The 18,353-nt window shown below is 38.3% G+C and overlaps 1 protein-coding gene across 3 annotated transcripts in view; it reads right to left on the bottom strand.

The window, feature by feature from the left end:
• LOC134746311 (ras-related protein Ral-a) overlaps positions 1–18,353 on the bottom strand; it is a 46,491-nt gene that overhangs the window by 26,982 nt on the left and 1,156 nt on the right. For all 3 annotated transcript variants that reach the window (XM_063680706.1, XM_063680704.1, XM_063680705.1), the window contains exon 2: positions 7,719–7,805. In XM_063680706.1, the coding sequence (XP_063536776.1) occupies positions 7,719–7,745 (27 nt within the window). In that variant the 5' untranslated portion in view covers positions 7,746–7,805. The remainder of the gene's footprint in view (positions 1–7,718; positions 7,806–18,353) is intronic.

The raw sequence follows: 18,353 nt of genomic DNA, 5'->3' as shown, positions 1-18,353 counted from the left end.
GTTCCTTTGTTGGGAACTAGAAGCAAACTGAATTCAGATGTCCGCTGGGCCGCTTATATAGCTAGCAATAACATTTTCTAGAATTCTTCTTTACTTCGTTATTAATTTTGAAAATATTTGAAAATATTTGTTCACCAGTAACAATTTTTAGGTAAAATTTAGAACAAACTACTTGAAAACTATACGACCTAAACTTCATGCTAAAGAATTTAGAGTAAATTATTAGTTTGACGGATTATGTCAAAACAAAGAAACAAATATGTCAAGGAAAATTTATAGTGAATTTTAGGTCGATTAGCTTTGAAATCATTATAAAAACATGAAGTGATTAGAAAAACAGCAAGGTAAGTAACCGGACGGGTCAGGGCCGTATTAGGGTAGAAGGAGTTTAGGGAGAATTGGAAATGGTAGCCAGAAAGTAAAACATTTTAAATCAAAAGTTTCAGAGAGTAATTTGGAAGACGAGAATCAGACAGGAAGACAAGGCAAAAGCGTTAAGGAATTATAGCCGATTGGAGAATCCAGAGCATCAGCCCGTGGGAGTAAGGACTGGGAGTTAGGACCCAGGTATGAGATGCTACATTACCCCAAAAACCACGGAAAAAAAAACTTTGTCGTAATCTTAAACGGAAAAGTTTTTTTTTGTGAAGAGTTAAGTTTAGGGGAAAGTAAAGGAAGTAAGGTAAGTAGGTAAGTAAGTAAGTAAGTAGGTAAGTAATTAAGTGGGTAGGTAAGTCAGTAAGTCAGAAGAAAGAAAGAGCAAGCTCGTTAATGGGGATGAATAAATGGAACGAGAGGATGAGTGATATAATGGAGAAGAAGATGAATAGATCGAGGAACTTCCCTGCACTCATACATCTCCTGTCATAATCACGCATTCATAAGTCTCTGGCAAAGGAAGGGGATGTGGTTCACGCTCTATGACGCACACTCCTAAGAAGTCCTCGCTATGACCTGAGGCTTCTTTATAGAAGGGAGTAGTCAGCCGCTCCACTGGAAAAGATAATAAGATAATAATGAACGACCTAAGGCTTATTTTAAGGGAGTAGTCAGCCGCTCCGCGAAGATAAGTTTATGTACAAGTTCTAGTCGGTTTAGAGCCGACGAGAGAATAGAGAGTAGGGGTAGAACCTACTTCTAGGTTGTGGTAGGGGTAGACCTACCACAGTAGAGTAAAAAAAAGTAGTGTTTGACCATAAGGCTTATTTTTTTCTTCAGAGTTGGACTACCGCTCTGCAGGGTGAAGAAAAGAAAAAGAAGGGCACCTGGCTTATTAAGCCACCCGAGAATGAAGAAATATTTACAGATGAATACAATCACACAAAATGAAAGAAATGGAAAATGACAGTTAATGAAGAATGAAAACGAGCTTGAAGAAGGACAAAGGGGAGGAGGAGGACGGGCTGAGCTGCAAAGTAAAAGAAGTACAATTATTATAAAGTTAAAGACCTATAAAAATACATCATTAGAAATAAAAGTGATAAAAAAAGTAGCTATCTAGTCTGATTGCTATAATAAGATAATCTAAAAAACGTGCCATATTGACTAAGGAAATAGAAAATTAAACAGAAAGAGGCCGAAAAGTTATTTAAGATTTAAAGACAAGGATTCTGTCTATAATTTAGAATTTAGAGGGTTAAGAAAGCCGGTAAATTTAAAAGTTGGGCGCCAAAACTGTCACGTTACTCCCTCCTCCACGTATATTGGAGGAGTGAGTAACGGAGCTGGGAGTGAGGAGGTAGAAAGGAAAGATAGATATAACAGGGGTAGGTTCTTTATTTATCGGCTATTGTCTAAATATGACACATTAACAGATGGTTTAAATTACAAAAAGAATAAAATAAAGTTTATAGTCGCGCTAATAGCACGCGCAAGGCAGGAGCACGCACACGGATAGGCGCGCTGATAGCACGCGCAAGGTGAGGCGCGCTGGTAGCACGCGCACAGTAAGGCGCGCAGATAGCACGCGCAAAGGTAAGGCGCGCAGATAGCACGCGCAAAGGTAAGGCGCGCAGATAGCACGCGCAAAGGTGAGGCGTGCTGGCAGCACGCGCACAGTAAGGCGCGCTGGTAGCACGCGCACGGTAAGGCTCGCTGGGTAAGGCGCGCTGATAGCGCGCGCACGGTAAGGCGCGCTGGGTAAGGCGCGCTGATAAGCACGCTCTTCAAAGAGGCGAGGCGCAGTGACAACACGCGCCTGTTGAGGCGAGGCGCGCCGATAGCGGGCGAGGCGCGGTGACAGCACGCGCCTGTTGAGGTGAGGCGCGCCGATAGCGCGCGCCTAGGAGACGAGGCGCTCCGCTAGAGCAACCGCAAAGCACCACCGGACTTGGGTGCGTGCAGAGAGCGCCAGACTTCGCCAGGAACACAGGTAACCTTTTAAGGAGCGCGATCGAGGGTTTCTTGATGGTGCGGGGCCTGGCTTGGCCCCGCACGGACCCTTACAACTGATGTTCCTTTGTTGGGAACTAGAAGCAAACTGAATTCAGATGTCCGCTGGGCCGCTTATATAGCTAGCAATAACATTTTCTAGAATTCTTCTTTACTTCGTTATTAATTTTGAAAATATTTGAAAATATTTGTTCACCAGTAACAATTTTTAGGTAAAATTTAGAACAAACTACTTGAAAACTATACGACCTAAACTTCATGCTAAAGAATTTAGAGTAAATTATTAGTTTGACGGATTATGTCAAAACAAAGAAACAAATATGTCAAGGAAAATTTATAGTGAATTTTAGGTCGATTAGCTTTGAAATCATTATAAAAACATGAAGTGATTAGAAAAACAGCAAGGTAAGTAACCGGACGGGTCAGGGCCGTATTAGGGTAGAAGGAGTTTAGGGAGAATTGGAAATGGTAGCCAGAAAGTAAAACATTTTAAATCAAAAGTTTCAGAGAGTAATTTGGAAGACGAGAATCAGACAGGAAGACAAGGCAAAAGCGTTAAGGAATTATAGCCGATTGGAGAATCCAGAGCATCAGCCCGTGGGAGTAAGGACTGGGAGTTAGGACCCAGGTATGAGATGCTACAAAGTACAGGATATGTGTAATACAAAATTACCCGATAAAATCAGTGCTTTACGCGCGTTTACCTAAACGTCCATCAGAAAAGCAAACATTACTAATTTAGTGAGTCTGTTTTCAAAAAATTGATCTGATAAAAGGTAAGATAAGGAGAAGTTCTAATAGAAACCAGTACTTGTTATTTCAATTAGGTAACAAAAGGTGTACAATTTCACCGACTAAATCTATCAATTTTACATTTTTGCGACTAAAATCGACACCGGCCTCTTAAACCAAAGACTAACAATTCTACCGTTCTTCGTTTAAAATTAAATACGGGCAATATGAAATTGGCAAAGTTATGGTAAGGTCAAAGCGTTCACCTTGTAACCTCGCCACTTTCACTAATTCGACACGCTCGCTTGAGGTCGCATTGTTGTTTTCAAATGATATCAACAGTAATTGGAGGATTGGATTGGGATGTCGCGGAAAAACTACTCAGGCAGTGGAAATGCAACACAGGCTACGCAGGCTAAAAACTAAATTAAACATTAAACACCTATGCATGTCCCAAATTTCATTAAAATATATCTTATAGTTTCTGAGAGAAATTGCTGTGATAAACGGACATATAGACGGCCGGACGGACTGAGCGACGGACATGACAATACTATAAGATTTCCCTTTTTGCGATTTTGTCTACGGAACCCTCAAAACTAAAAAGCCGGTATCAAAAAAAGTAAACTACGTTCGTCTCACGTTTTTAACAAGCGTTGAAAATAAGGGCTCGTGTGAATGAGGGCGTAAAATTGCAATTTAATATTCACAATATCAATAAAAACAGGTCACTTTGTATGATAATTTCCCTATAATACAACCCGTTTTCATAGCTCTTGAGTGTAGTTTCCGTAGTACGATCGCTACATTAAGTAAGCCACTATCGCGGCTGCGCTTCAAAAATATTCGTTAAAATGAACCCCCACAGCTAACTGGTGAGTTACTTCATTAGCTGTGGAAAAAATGCTAAACGTCGGCGGGAATCGAGAGGTTTATGGACGTTTGTTTGGGCTCCTTAGACGGCGGAAGCAGGCAGTCATCAAACTTTGCCAACGGAACTAGCATGGAGATATCCTTAGACCTTGGGCGTGAGTCACGCTGACTCAATTAGGCTCGGAGCATTGACTCATTCAATAATCAGATTAGCTGTCCATACTAATAGCCACTAATATTTCAACTGTTGTAATTGGGAGTTCGTTATGCGAACTCAACGCCCTATTTAGATATCTGGCACAGCAGGCCTATTGCCGGAAAATAGGTATGATCAATGTGGAGAAGACCGTCTATGAGGTGAGACCGTCTACATGCTTTTTCCGTCGCTTCTGACTCTAACGTTTGTACACATACTCCACTTTATGGAAGGTCGGTAGAGCAGAAGGAGTGAAGTTCTACGATATAACATTTAAAACCTTCGCGCTTTGAACACTTATAATCGGATCGACACAGGTTTCACTGGCCGAAACGTAGGTAAATAAAGGTAACAAAATAAATTCGCGATAGACCCGATTATGAATGCTGTACGATGTAACGTATACAAATACTAAGGCTCTTGCCGTATGACGGTCTTCCCAGCAATAGATTGTATATGCCGGTCTTCGCCACATTTCGGATTGCGTTATGCTCAAAGAACGATACATTGTTTGTGTGTTGCGAACGTTGCGGGCGTTAATGCATCGTGTGAAACTTTCGTTCACGACATTTCAGTTTTCACTTTTTCTTTGCCTCTTTTGTTAGTGACGGAATGCGTCACAACTATTATGGTTTAACAAGACAAATGCTTTGTACACACAATAAGTAGATGTTCTTGTGAGGAGACTTTTCTAAACAGGTATATTGCATTCTGAAATAGGTATCTAGTGCGACTAGTATTTCTCACTGTATTCGTCTATTCGTTTGATTAGTGGAAACAAGAGGGAACTATTAATATAAGAATCTACGGAGGCTTAACCTCTTCTACGATAAAATCTACGTTATGCATTGGAGATATACATTTATCATATAATATTAATCATATTTAACAAAATGTCTGACGAATAGATCGAAACCTTCACCTAGCGGTGATTACCTGTATTACGGTTTGCTCCCGGTACTGAGTTGGTATGGCGAGAACCGGGAATTCCCGGTTCTCGCCATACAAACTCAGTACCGGGAGTAACCCTAGCTTATAATTTATAATCGATATTCGCGTGATGTACAGCTGTTATAATTCACATAACGAACATATATGTTTAAAAATAGTTACAGCATAGAGTAACTTATACTAGAGCGGTACTGTCATAGTAAATTTTGTAACCCCAGTAAATTCATTGCCATCTGTCGACACACTTTAAAACTAAAAATGAAGATTTATAAAAATACGATAGATTGTATTTAAATGTGGATAAATGATTTTTTTTTATTTGCATTAATTATTTTTATGATTTTGACCCATGTTCTTTCACTGATATGCGTTAAAATTGTTAAATAACAAACGAAACCGTCAACGCCCTCTATACGAGAGTAGGCCAAAACTAGTGGCGCCATCTGATCGAGAATCAAATTTTCGTGATTTTCGAGGCACGTTTTTTCCTTAGACTGTATCCATCTATTACGGAGTTATATCTATCTTTGGTTACAGTAATCGAATGAGGAAATGTTCACTTTCTTGTGCAAATATTGAATTAATTTGATTTGAATTGACACGAAATGCGTGTAGTTATTCGGAATCGGTAGTTTTTTTTGCTGTATATTGTTTTTCTGAATGCTGATACGTAAAACCGGCCAAGTGCGAGTCGGACTCGCGCACGAAGGGTTCCGTTCCGTACCATTACGCAAAAAATCACGTTTGTTGTATGGAAGCCCCACTTAAATATTTATTTTATTTTGTTGTTAGTATTTGTTGTTATAGCGGGAACAGTAATACATCATCTGTGAAAATTTCAACTGTAAACTATCACGGTTCATGAGATACAGCCTGGTGACAGACGGACAGACAGATAGACAGACAGACGGACGGACATCGGAGTCTTAGTAATAGGGTCCCGTTTTTGCCCTTTAGGTACGGAACCCCAAAAATTTAAATACGTTGTTTTTATTTAACCTACAACTTTAAGATAAAAAAATTGCGAATTTTTAAATGTTTTATTTCAATAGCTGTAAACTTTAATAATGTTTATTCCATCAGACCTAAATTAAAGTAAATGTAATTGGAAAGTTGGAATATAAATTAAATACAAACAAAAATAATACAAAAAAATGGATCATTTGTTATCCGACAATAAAGAAATTTAATTTTTTATTTAATTTTAAATACGCACAAGATTGTTGCAGAAGTTAAACCAAAGGGAATTCTTTAAAATTGTAAGCCCATAGTGGAAGATTGAAGTGGTAAAGTGATAAACTTGCAGCTGTGTAAGAAAATCTAAGTATGAATTTTGATCGATCATATGGTCAACATTTTACTACTGTTCCGATTGAAAACAAATTAGTTTACGCCAGGGGCGTAGCTAGAGGATATGGCGCCCGGGGCAGTCACCAAATTGGCGCCCCCTGACAACTGACAAGTTTCCCTGCTGCTGCCCTTTGCCCATTTTGGCGCCCCTCCTTAAATGGCGCCCGGGGCATTTGCCCCTTCTGCCCCCCCCCCCCCCCCTCCTTAGTTACGCCACTGGTTTCCGCCCGTTTCAGGCATCTTTACGACCATTGAACAAGTGAACATGCCACGTTATATACAACAACCGCCGGAACAATTGCAGAATTACATATAATCAGTACCATTCTGTGACGTGCTCAGTGACGCAGACCATGACTCATGCTAGAGAGTGGATTAAAAAATAAAACCCAACAGACACTGAAAACATAATGTCATGATTGCGTTAGTCGTGTGATAAAATACAATACAAAACATCCTTTTTCTAACAACCCTTGAAGTGAAGAGTTCATCTTTTCATACGTAATCATCAACGCCTCAGCTTTCCGAGTCCGGTCCGGACACATCCCTATACAAACAAGTTTCTGTGCATGATAGGTGTAAAATCGTCACCACTGTGTGTAAACTGTCAGAAGACTGATGACTTGTCTCATGTGTTGTTGGAATGCGTCCGGAATTCGGACTTGAGGAAAAGAATTTTTGGTAGTCTGGGCTCCATGCACAATGGACAGATCAATTGTTGGTTGGCAGAGTCTATATCAGAAAAAGCAATCAGTGTTTTCCACTTTATTGGCCTCTCCCTTGAGTAGGAAACTATGTATGTAAGCACCCATGAGGCTGACATGTTTACCTAGTGTCCAAAGCCTCAATAAAAACCAGATAAAAAAAAAGTAAGTGTCATACGCAATTCCTTTTTAACACGCAATAAAATTATGAGTTTCAAGGCATTTGTGCCTAGACTCTCGTGTTGTGTGTAGACTGATATATTAATGCCGAATCGGCATAAGCAGGTCTGAAAAAAAAAATATTTTGCTTGCCGTAAGAGCGATGAAAACATAATTTCGCTTGAGCTCTAAAACGTTGTAACTGTAATGTAGGACATCGGCACATGTGTGAAATTTGAAGTATGGATTGGCATTGACTCAAGCCAATTCGGCATCGGAGCAGAGTAACCTTAGTCTGTGTACTTAGTAAGATTTTCTTTTGTTACGAATGACAATGCAAATCTAAAGAACTCTAAACGTACCCCGCACTTGGAGGCGCAAGCTCCCATGTTGTCGTAGACACCGAAGTAGTCCGTGAACTTGGCGGCCTCCGAGGACTTCTGAGGACTCTGCAACAGTTCGGACTTCGGTCACGTGTGGTTAATGGGCAACCGTGGTCACTATACACTGTACTTGTGGTTTTCTGTGGTCTCTGTTTTATGCGAAATCAAACCAAAAAAATAAGATTTTATACCAATATTTATTCAAGAACCTCAAAAATAAGCTAAACATTTCATTATTTATTACGGTAAACAAACAGCCACTAATACAAGTAATACTTATTACACTAACTACTACAATGTCCACAACATGTGTGGCCCACACCGCATGTAGAAGGCAAGTACTTTCTCTATCTGACTTGACTTAAATAAAATGTAACATTTAGGAAGTGCCCCAACCACAGATTATAGTATTCCGTGCCGTGGCCCTAACCCTTACTATTTTAATGTACTTTTTGAAAATGCGCATTTGCTATATCTGACCCTATATTCTGTTTTTTTTTATTCCGTAGACTAAAATGACATTTCATGTGGTACTAAGAAATGTCATGTCTTACACATGAAACGTCATTTTAGTCTACGGAATAAGAAAACAGACCTTACGTACTATTTTGCAAAAATATATTGCTACTTATCAGGTTATTAGAGTTTTACATCAAACGCAATTTTGTCTGACACATCTTTGAAACAATGACAAGAATCCTAACAAAAATCTCATTAGACATTCGTCATCTAGTGACTGACTGATAACGTCACTTGGTCACCGGCAAACAATACTTTAAAAATAGATGAGGCAATCGATACAGATACATACATACATACATATATGATGATGAGGTATGATGGATACAGATACAGTTTCATTATCACTGAGAAATCGATAAGGTAAGGATAAGTAAAAAGATAAGGTTGTTTTAGAAAAAAGCAGTCAAACGATATGCGTATGTAACTTCTACTTTTGTGCTAAAGTAGACGGTATTAAAACCAAACAAGGTTCCATTTTAAATAGTTCAATTATTAACTAGTTTTGGTCACTTAACAGCTATACGATGGAATGTTAAAATTAGTATCATAATAGCGATCTGAAATGCTTTCGGAGCATAGACATAGTATAGTAGTTATAGACATGAAACCGAGCGACCAGGGCTAAGAGAAACACATATTCATGTATTGACAGGTTAATGTATCCTTTTTCTCTTTCACTCTTATAAATTTCGGTATTTTGCCATCGCCTCCTACCTATGCTGCCATAACCCGACCATGAAAAAAAAACCCGGTCGGTGATAAGTACAAAGCATGGCACTATTTTCTCTTTCCTCTTATAGGAATCGCAATAAGACTATCTTTCTCTATCAAAGAGTGTCAGGCCCTTGTTTCGGAGCGTTTTGACTTGCCCCATCGGGGCCATCGCGCACCGAATCGCCGAATAGTTTGTTGCAATTGCTGTGAAAAAGTTAGGGAATTCTATTATTCGCTGTGGACCGTAGAGCGGAAAATTGACCAATATTCAAACATAATTCGAAAAGCGTAAACCGGAATGTTTTCGTGCATTTCAAGGGCCAATTTTATATTTTGTCGTTTTTTTTTGCCAGGTTTCAATTAAATGGGGTTGGCCGGTCGAAATAATTAGCAGATGGCGCCAGCATAGCTTGCCCTGTGAAACCCTAGAATTGTGTAAAATTTTTTGTTTTTTTAATGCCCTGGATGCCAGCCCTTTAAGCGAAATCTCATAGAAAACGGGGCAAGGCGCCATCTCTGCAAACCTTTGACAGGTGCCAACCCCATTTGTTCAATAGGAGTTCTCTATTCTATACAAAGTGTACAATATAAGCGCAATGCTACCGTATGTCCTAAAAATAGTTCCTCTGAATTACGAAAACGTACCTATGGTATTTTCTCTCAAATCTGACGAAAATAATCGACAATTAAATAAAATTCGGCCCTCAAATGCTTTTATTTTTCTCTGAGAATTTTTCTCTGCGGGTTACTTTGACAGTAACCGCCATATATAATAGAAACTTCTATGCTTCTTACTTTTTTGGAGTCTATAATAATAATATATATATCGAGAAACAGCACGTGGAACATTTATGAAATACACACGATTTCCTGATCAGCTCAGGAAATCCTTCAAGCATTACAAAAAAGATTACAATCTTATCCGATAAGAAATCGTAGTTCCATGTAATACAATTACATAATAACATTCTATAGGCTCGCCTACTGAAGCGCGACGCGAACAAAACTAATATGCTGTCTTATCATCACTATCTGAACTAATCGCCTCATGAAGACCAGCATAAGTATGAACTCTACAGTCTACAACAGAGTTGGACAGAACTTGGGACAGTTCAGTTTTAAGATACTTTAAAGACTTCTGAGTCTGTTGAGTCGTCAGTCGATACTTTTCCGATGATTTCATTAATACATACCTACTTTGCCCTTTATTTTAACGATTTGACCGCCAAAAGCGTCAACTGACGCGCGCGCCTGCAGCCCAATATCAACCTTCGTGCATTGAGACAAGGGTCACGGTGACGCGCCGCGCACGATAGGCGGTTTAATAACGTTTACTTAAATAAAGGTGCAAAGAAAACTCATCATCTTCCTCGCGTTGTCCCGGCATTTTGCCACGGCTCATGGGAGCCTGGGGTCCGCTTGGCAAAAGGTGCAAAGAAAACTATCGCTGTTAAAATACTCTATTATTCAGGCTATAAAATATGTGTGTATATAATGCGTCTTGACAAAAGTTGAAACTTTTTCAGTATTTTATAGAAAGAACATGAGTATCAATAGGAGACTCACCGGTCAATTCGAACAACGTGATAATTACCAGATACGAGAACAATACGAGATCTAATAGATACGTTATAGTTTAGTTATAAACTAGTTATCTTTTGCAGTTCGATTCGAGAAACCAATTGTCATTTCACGCTAGAATTATTGTGAAGTTTTGGGATATCCATTAGATGTCCATTGGATGTCTAAGTATATCTTAAGCAAATCTGAAAGAGGTCGTTCAAGAGGACATTCGGATCCCGGACTTTCTTAATTATCTCGTTATCGTTTCTGTTTCATAGCTAGTGGATATCTAGATCATTGTTCGAATTGGCCCGTTTGTTTTCTTACAAGATTAAAGGAACTCGAGCAGACGTAATAACACTAATAACTGAGCCTCAAAGACAGTCAATCAAGTCATGTTTAGAAATTTAAATAATCAAGTAAAGAAAATGAAACCACATTGATACTGGCTTGCGGTGGTGAACACAAAGCTATGGGAATAATCTGCCAAGTTTAACGACTGCTCTGGGAACTGTTGAATGGAGAAACCTCGCCGTTGTGAGAACCTCTTTGGCTCCTCCCAGTTACGACATATTTAACATATTTGCAGTGGTGTAACAGGGAAACTTTTGTCAGTCGTCAGGGGGCGCAAATTTGGTGACAGCCCCGGGCGCCTTATCCTCTAGCTACGCCCCTGCATGTTTATAAACTAGACCAGTGGCAGCTGAAATGAACTTAACGAGTGTAAAATTAGCATGCCATGCTACTGACGATGACAGCCAGGAAAACCACTCTAATCGTGGGAACTTTTTTTGTGGTAAACCACTGATAATAAAGCTTGTTGCATTAATATAAAGTCTAAATCTAAATTATACTAAGATGAAAAGATCAAACACAAATACGAAAGTATATTTATTTGATTGCCGTTCAACCTTATACTTTACAGTCAAACAATGCCAAGTTATAGATCCAAAGAACAACACATTTGCTGTGAACGATCTTTAATATGTATTATAATAATAATAGAATGCCGAGAAAAACCAAGAACCATAAATAATAATAATAAAATACTTTATTGTGCACTACAAAGAAAAATACATGTTGCAAACAATGACAGGACATAAGTGAGTAGGTAACAACAGGCGGACTTATCGCTAAAAAGCGATCTCTTCCAGACAACCTTCAGATAGCGATTCAGTGGCTAGAAATAAGTTAATGGGCAGTGCAAAATAACAAAGGTGTAAAGTTTACAAATCAAATACCTAAGTATAAATAACAAACAATGAAAAATAAACTACATAAACTACATATATTATTTAAGCAACAATAATACACTACATAAACCTACACAAAATACATAAATACATAATGAGAATTCAAGCAAGAGAAGAATAACGACCAGGTAGCGTGAACAAAAAGAAAAATATATATGTGTAAGTGAAAGGACCAAGACTAAGAAAGAGATTTTAAAAAGTGTTCTTTAGAAGTTTTTTAAAAATGGGTAGGGATTGAGCACGTCTTATATCAATGGGCAAAGCATTCCACAATCTTACAGACTGGAAAGTGAAGGATTTGTTGTAGAACTTACTAGATGACCGAGGGGTACTTAGGGCTATACTGAAATAAATGTCATATACGAAGGAAAAAATGACCAAAGGCTCCAGTGTCCAGGTCTGGAGGATTTATAGTTTAAATAGTAGTGTGTCTACTTGAAAAAACACAAATTAAAATATTTTCACAGAAAATAATTTAATTTGTTCTTAGAGTATACTTAGGGCTTTAAAATTGCGTTTGAACCCTAAGTTTTTTGGATCTTACGTATGAAATGTAATTGGATGTTCTCTTTTGTGAATGAAAACATATTTATGAAATTAATTCAAAAGCGTATTCCCCAATCCGCATTACCCTAAAGTGGAAACTAGGGTCTAATGAGCCTAAATCCTATTATGCAATGAAGGACCGTAGGAATCCAATTAAATAAAAAAAAGGATAAAGAATTTTGACGCACCTTGTCGTTTCTCAATTAAAACAGATCAAAAAACCGGCCAAGTGCGAGTCGGACTCACACACGAAGGGTTCCGTACCATTAACTATAAAAACGGTCACCCATCCAAGTACTGACCCCGCCCGACGTTGCTTAACTTCGGTCAAAAATCACGTTTGAAGTATGGGAGCCCCACTTAAATCTCTATTTTATTCTGTTTTTAGTATGTGTTGTTATAGCGGCAACCGAAATACATCATCTGTGAAAATTTCAGCTGTCTAGCTATTACAGATCACGAGATCTAGCCTGGTGACAGACAGACAGACGGACAGACGGACAGCGGAGTCTTAGTAATAGGGTCCCGTTTTTACCCTTTGGGTACGGAACCCTAAAAATCTACGGTTTGCCCACAGGACGGTTCGCGGTAAGCTACAGATGTATATTGCTCAGTATAACGACCCGCCGTTTCGTTGCCATCGCTGCATTCACAAACATATCTAATCGCGATATCTCGGCAATCATCATTACATCGACATCGCATGTGAGCACGTAACATATAATTGAATGACTAAACGCTGGAGACGTTGACATTTACACTCGGCTGGCTGAGAGAGAGAAACGGAACGTAGACGTAAGAAATTAAGTATCAAATGTGACTTAAACCGTTTCTTAGTGCGCCTTTTAAGGGTTCCGTACCCAAAGGATAAAAACGGGACCCTATTACTAAGAGTCCTTTGTCCGTCTGTGTATACTTCGTTTTTTTTAGCATTAGAAAAAAGGTAAACAACCTCGATGTGTCTTTTTATAGAAAAACACTTTTGAAAAATAAGTTACAGCAAATATGTAACAATTATATAGCATATGTTTATATACATTATTTTGGTTTTATAATTATTATTTACTATTTTTTAAAAGCGTTTATCAATAAAAAGTCATGAACTTTGTTTACAAGATTTCTAATGCCAAAAAAAACGAGGTAGTGGGTGACCCTGTCCACCTTTAAACCCCTTTAAGGGTAAGTCCGCCTTTGTACATTGTATATATTTATGTTCTTTTATTGTGTTTATAATCTGTCTTATGTACAATAAAGTGTTTACATACATACATACCCTGCCTATGAAGCTAGCTAGCTAACTAGCTGCTCTCCGCTTTACCGTTGTACTGTGGGAATCGGTCGGTGTGGTACATCTCATCAGATCGGAGCGCTCACAAACATGAACACGCCACTATTGTCAAGACGTTAGGGTGTGTTACAGATATTTTTGAGCACATCTGCCGCTGTGATATTTCTGATGGCGACTGTAGGTATAGTATGCGGTCTATCTACTGAGCTCGTTCACTTACCTGTACTGACAGTGGCATTCTGTTAAACAAAAGCCATTATTTCTTTTGTGCCTGAGCGTGTGGCCTTTGTGCCTGATCGCGTGGCTATTGTGTGTGAGCCTCAGGCACAAAAGAAATAATGGCTTTTGTTTAACAGAATGCCATTGTTAGTACGTAAGTGAACGAGCTCAGTAGAGATAGCGTTAACTATACCTCTACGTATATGTGTAGCTATCGAGCGAGAAGTCTATTAAGCCGTCTGGGCTTCCCGAGAATGCGGAGTGCGTACTTAATATGTAAGAGAGATTCTTAAGCATTATATCATAATAAGTAATATTAATCATATAGTTCTGTATCAGTACGTATGTACGTAATAAATATTAAATGACATCCTTACCCCCTAGCAAGTGTCCTTGCCCCTAGCATAGAGTAACTTATACTAGAGCGGTACTGTCATAGTAAATTTTGTAACCCCAGTAAATTCACTGTCATCTGCCGACACACTTTAAAACTAAAAATGAAAATTTATAAAAATACGATAAAATGTATTTAAATATTTTTATTTTCACTGATATGCGTTAAAATTGTTAAATAACAAACGAAACCGTCAACGCCATCTATACGACAGTAGGCCAAAGCTAGTAGCGCCCTCTGAACGAGAATCAAATTTTCTTGATTTTCGAGGCACGTTTTTTCCTTAGACTGTATCCATCTATTACGGAGTTATATCTATCTTTGCCCCTAGTATGCTTAGACACGGAACCGTGCGTGTGAATTTAAATCTATTGTTTTAAATGCCAAGATCGCTTTGATCAAATTCGACCGGCCGCATACGAGGGGTTACACCAATTGACTAAGCTAAGCCCTAAGCACCAATTGATCAAGGTAAGCTCAAGAAGGCTTGTGTACTTAATTACATAGAAAACACCCATAACTCAGGAACAAAATATCTGTGTTCATCACACAAATAAATGCCCTTACCGGGATTCGAACCCAAGGCCAGAGCGGTTGTAGTATTGCACCAATTAATATACATATATAAAAACCGAAGTCTCAGTAATAGGGTCCCGTTTTTACCCTTTGGGTACGGAACCCTAAAAATTAACAAAGAAATTCACATATCATAACAACCGGCTGCCTAATCACTAAAACCACTCTCTTCTAGACAACCTACGGTTGTTTTGTGTGAACAAGAACGTTGACATTTCTAGTTGACTGGATAGAGAAAACGATGTGGCGCGGCAAGAATAGCAATGGAGTCACTTTCATGACTCCATAATGAGATATATGGAAATGATGAATTAAACGTAAAAACGGGACCCTATTACTAAGACTCCTCTGTCCGTCTGTCTGTCACCAGGCTGTATCTCATGAACCGTGATAGTTAGAAAGTTGAAATTTTCACAGATGATGTATTTTTGTTGCCGCTATAACAACAAATACTAAAAAGTACGGAACCCCTCGGTGGGCGAGTCCGGCTCGCACTTATCCGGTTTTTATTAATCTTAGTTGAGCGTCAGTGGCCCTTATCTACAAACCCCGTTATCAATGTATGCAATTCATTGAAAATTAGGGTTGGCAAAACAGGTGAAGCTAGGTTAGTGCCCAACTTCGCCCAAGTAAAATATAATAGCGTAAAAACAGTTATAAAGTAGAGAAATAAAAATTATAAAATATTCCAACATCGCCTAATCTTTTAACAATTATGAAAATTATAATTAAACTTATTCCAAACTCTAAATGTTAAATTACTAAACGGCCATGATAGAACATTTAGTGGAAAGTGGAACTATGATTTAATGCTAATTAAGGTGGACTTATGTACTAACATGTGGCATTTTCAACCAAAAGGGTACTTATTGTCGCTTGTCAGTAAGGCGCTATTAGTGTTATTACCATATAGCTTCAATTACATCAACCTTATCGACAACCGACAATGTGGTACCTTTCGGTTGAAAACGTCACATATATTAAGGCGAATTAAAAGCGTAGTTCTGCTTTCAATGAATGGCAACATTGATAAAGTTGTTTGCTTATCATTTCAGAAAATTAGAAATTGCCAAAAAACAGTCAATACATATTTGGTCGTTTCTTTGCTAATGGTACTTTTATAACTTGTAAACAAAAACATAAACACAAGGCAAGAGAGTGAAATCTGTGTATTAAACTGGCAATTACACTGCTATTCATTGTGAAAGGCGATCAGCGCCTGCTATTACGCGAGTGCGATTAAAACGTATTAATATTCCATTTACATATAAGTGAGGTGGAGCGTGCAGTTTTTTTTTAAGTTTTTACTTTTTATAAAAACCGGTCAAGTGCGAGTCGGACTCGCACACGACAAGTTCCGTACAATTACGCGAAAAACGGCAAAAAAATCACGTTTGTTGTATGGGAGCCCCACTTCAATATTTATTTTATTCTTTTTTTAGTATTTGTTGTTATAGCAGCAACAGAAATACATCATGTGTGAAAATTACCTGTCTTGCTATCACGGTTCATGAGATACAGCCTGGTCACAGACGGACAGACAGAGAAACAGACAGATGGATGGATGTAGGAGGCAAACGAGCAGCCAAATCACCTGATGGTAAACGATTACCGTCGCCCATGGACACCTGCAACACCAGGGGTTGTAAGTGCGTTGCCAGCCTTTATGACGGGAGTACGCTCTTTACGTGAAGGTTTGACGTATTTGTATATTGTATATATCGTTGTCTGAGTACCCACAACGCAAATCTTCTTGAGCTTACCGTGGGGCTTAGTCAATTTGTGTAAGAATGTCCTTATAATATTTATTTATTTATTATTTAATAATAACATCTACATAGGAAAACCTCTTTTATCTGCTACAGGTTTCCTGCAGCTATTTAGTATTTACACAAGTACTAGACCCACAAATTTACACTTGCACTGCACTGGCAATATAAATTACAACTGAATTAAAACACTAAATGTGATGAAGGACATTAATTAAGGCAAAATGCAGGGAACAATTAAATAAAGCGAGGAAAAAGTCAAAATAGTCTTTGCACCATTGACATAAGAGTTCATTTTATCCGGCTGGATTGTGTATACTGAACAAAGCCCAGTTTGTAGCCTTGTGCCATATAATCATTTGAATACATATCCATCCTTTCTCATTAGCATTTTTATGATTAACATAAGATAACCCAAGATTCCAATAACTACGGCAAATCAATGATTACATTGGTAGATAGAAGTTGTTGCTATCTTAACAGCATAGTGATGACTATGGTTTTTGATGAATCATGATTTCATTATGATTGCTATTTTTATGAAACAGCTAGTTCTATAAAAATTTAGTCTGGTAAATTGTAAGGTTGCATAATAATGCTTTCAGAATGCTGATGGGGCTGTCAAGGTTCTGCAGCGCCTCGACGATGTTTGCAGAGGCGCGCACAGACGGTTTCCATGCTATCTTGCGTAAGCGCTCAGCCTCCTTAATGCAAAGAGCAAGAAGCAGTCCCAACAGCTTTCTGAAAGTATTATCTGACAGGTACGACTGTCGAATATGGAGGCACCTGGTGGTCTTAACTGGGCGACCTGTATGTTGACCTGTATGGTGTTTAGTTCTTTTTAGTTGTAGAATAACTTATTTAATTACTAACACTAGTATTAGGTACTTAGCTTAAGACAAACTAACAAAATCTATGGATTGTTATGATCTGCAATAAATGATTATTTAATTTAATTTAATAATAGGAACATAATTGCATAATTACTTAAAAGGACATTTAAGGTGCATAGTAAACTCTAGAATTACATCTAATGATTGATTATATCAGTTTTATAACAGGGCCGTGTCTAACAGCTGCGTTTGTGGCCCACAAATCATCTCGCCGGAAGATCAGCGTTACAGAACTATTTATTTATTTTTATGTTTATATTTCTTTGTTCAGCATGCAAGGAAGCAGGTCTAGCAATGAACATGAAAAAATGCAAAATCATTACTAATGGAGATAAAATACCAATAAAGCACAGAAGAAGCAATATGGAATATGTTGAAGACTTCACATACCTGGGACAACTAGTTTCCTTCAAAAACAGACTCGACAAAGAAGTAGACTACAGGATTAATAGAGTGTGGCGAAAATATTGGTCTCTAAAATCAATTCTGAAGAGTGATATGTCAATGGCCATAAAGAAAAAGGTATTTGATACTGCTGTCCTACCTACCTTAACTTACGGTGCCCAAACCTGGAGCCCCATTGAGAAACATAGTCATAAACTGAAAATCTGTCAAAGAGCTATGGAACGGTCAATGTTAAAAATTAAAATTAAGGACAGAATCAGAAACGAAGTGATAAGAGGGAAAACTGGAATAAAAGATATAATATACGCAATAAAAAAGAGCAAATGGGCCTGAGCTGGCCATATATGTCGAACAACGGATAACCAATGGACTAAACGTGTCACAGAATGGTCACCAATAGGAATAGCGAGAAAGCAAAAAAGACCAAATAAAAGATGGAGAGACGAGCTAGTGAACTTCGACAGATACTGGT

The sequence above is a fragment of the Cydia strobilella genome, chromosome 12, assembly GCF_947568885.1.
Source record: "Cydia strobilella chromosome 12, ilCydStro3.1, whole genome shotgun sequence".
NCBI classification, from domain to species: domain Eukaryota; kingdom Metazoa; phylum Arthropoda; class Insecta; order Lepidoptera; family Tortricidae; genus Cydia; species Cydia strobilella.
The sequence above is the reverse complement of the archived record's forward strand: the minus strand, read 5'-3'. Positions and strand labels throughout refer to the sequence as shown.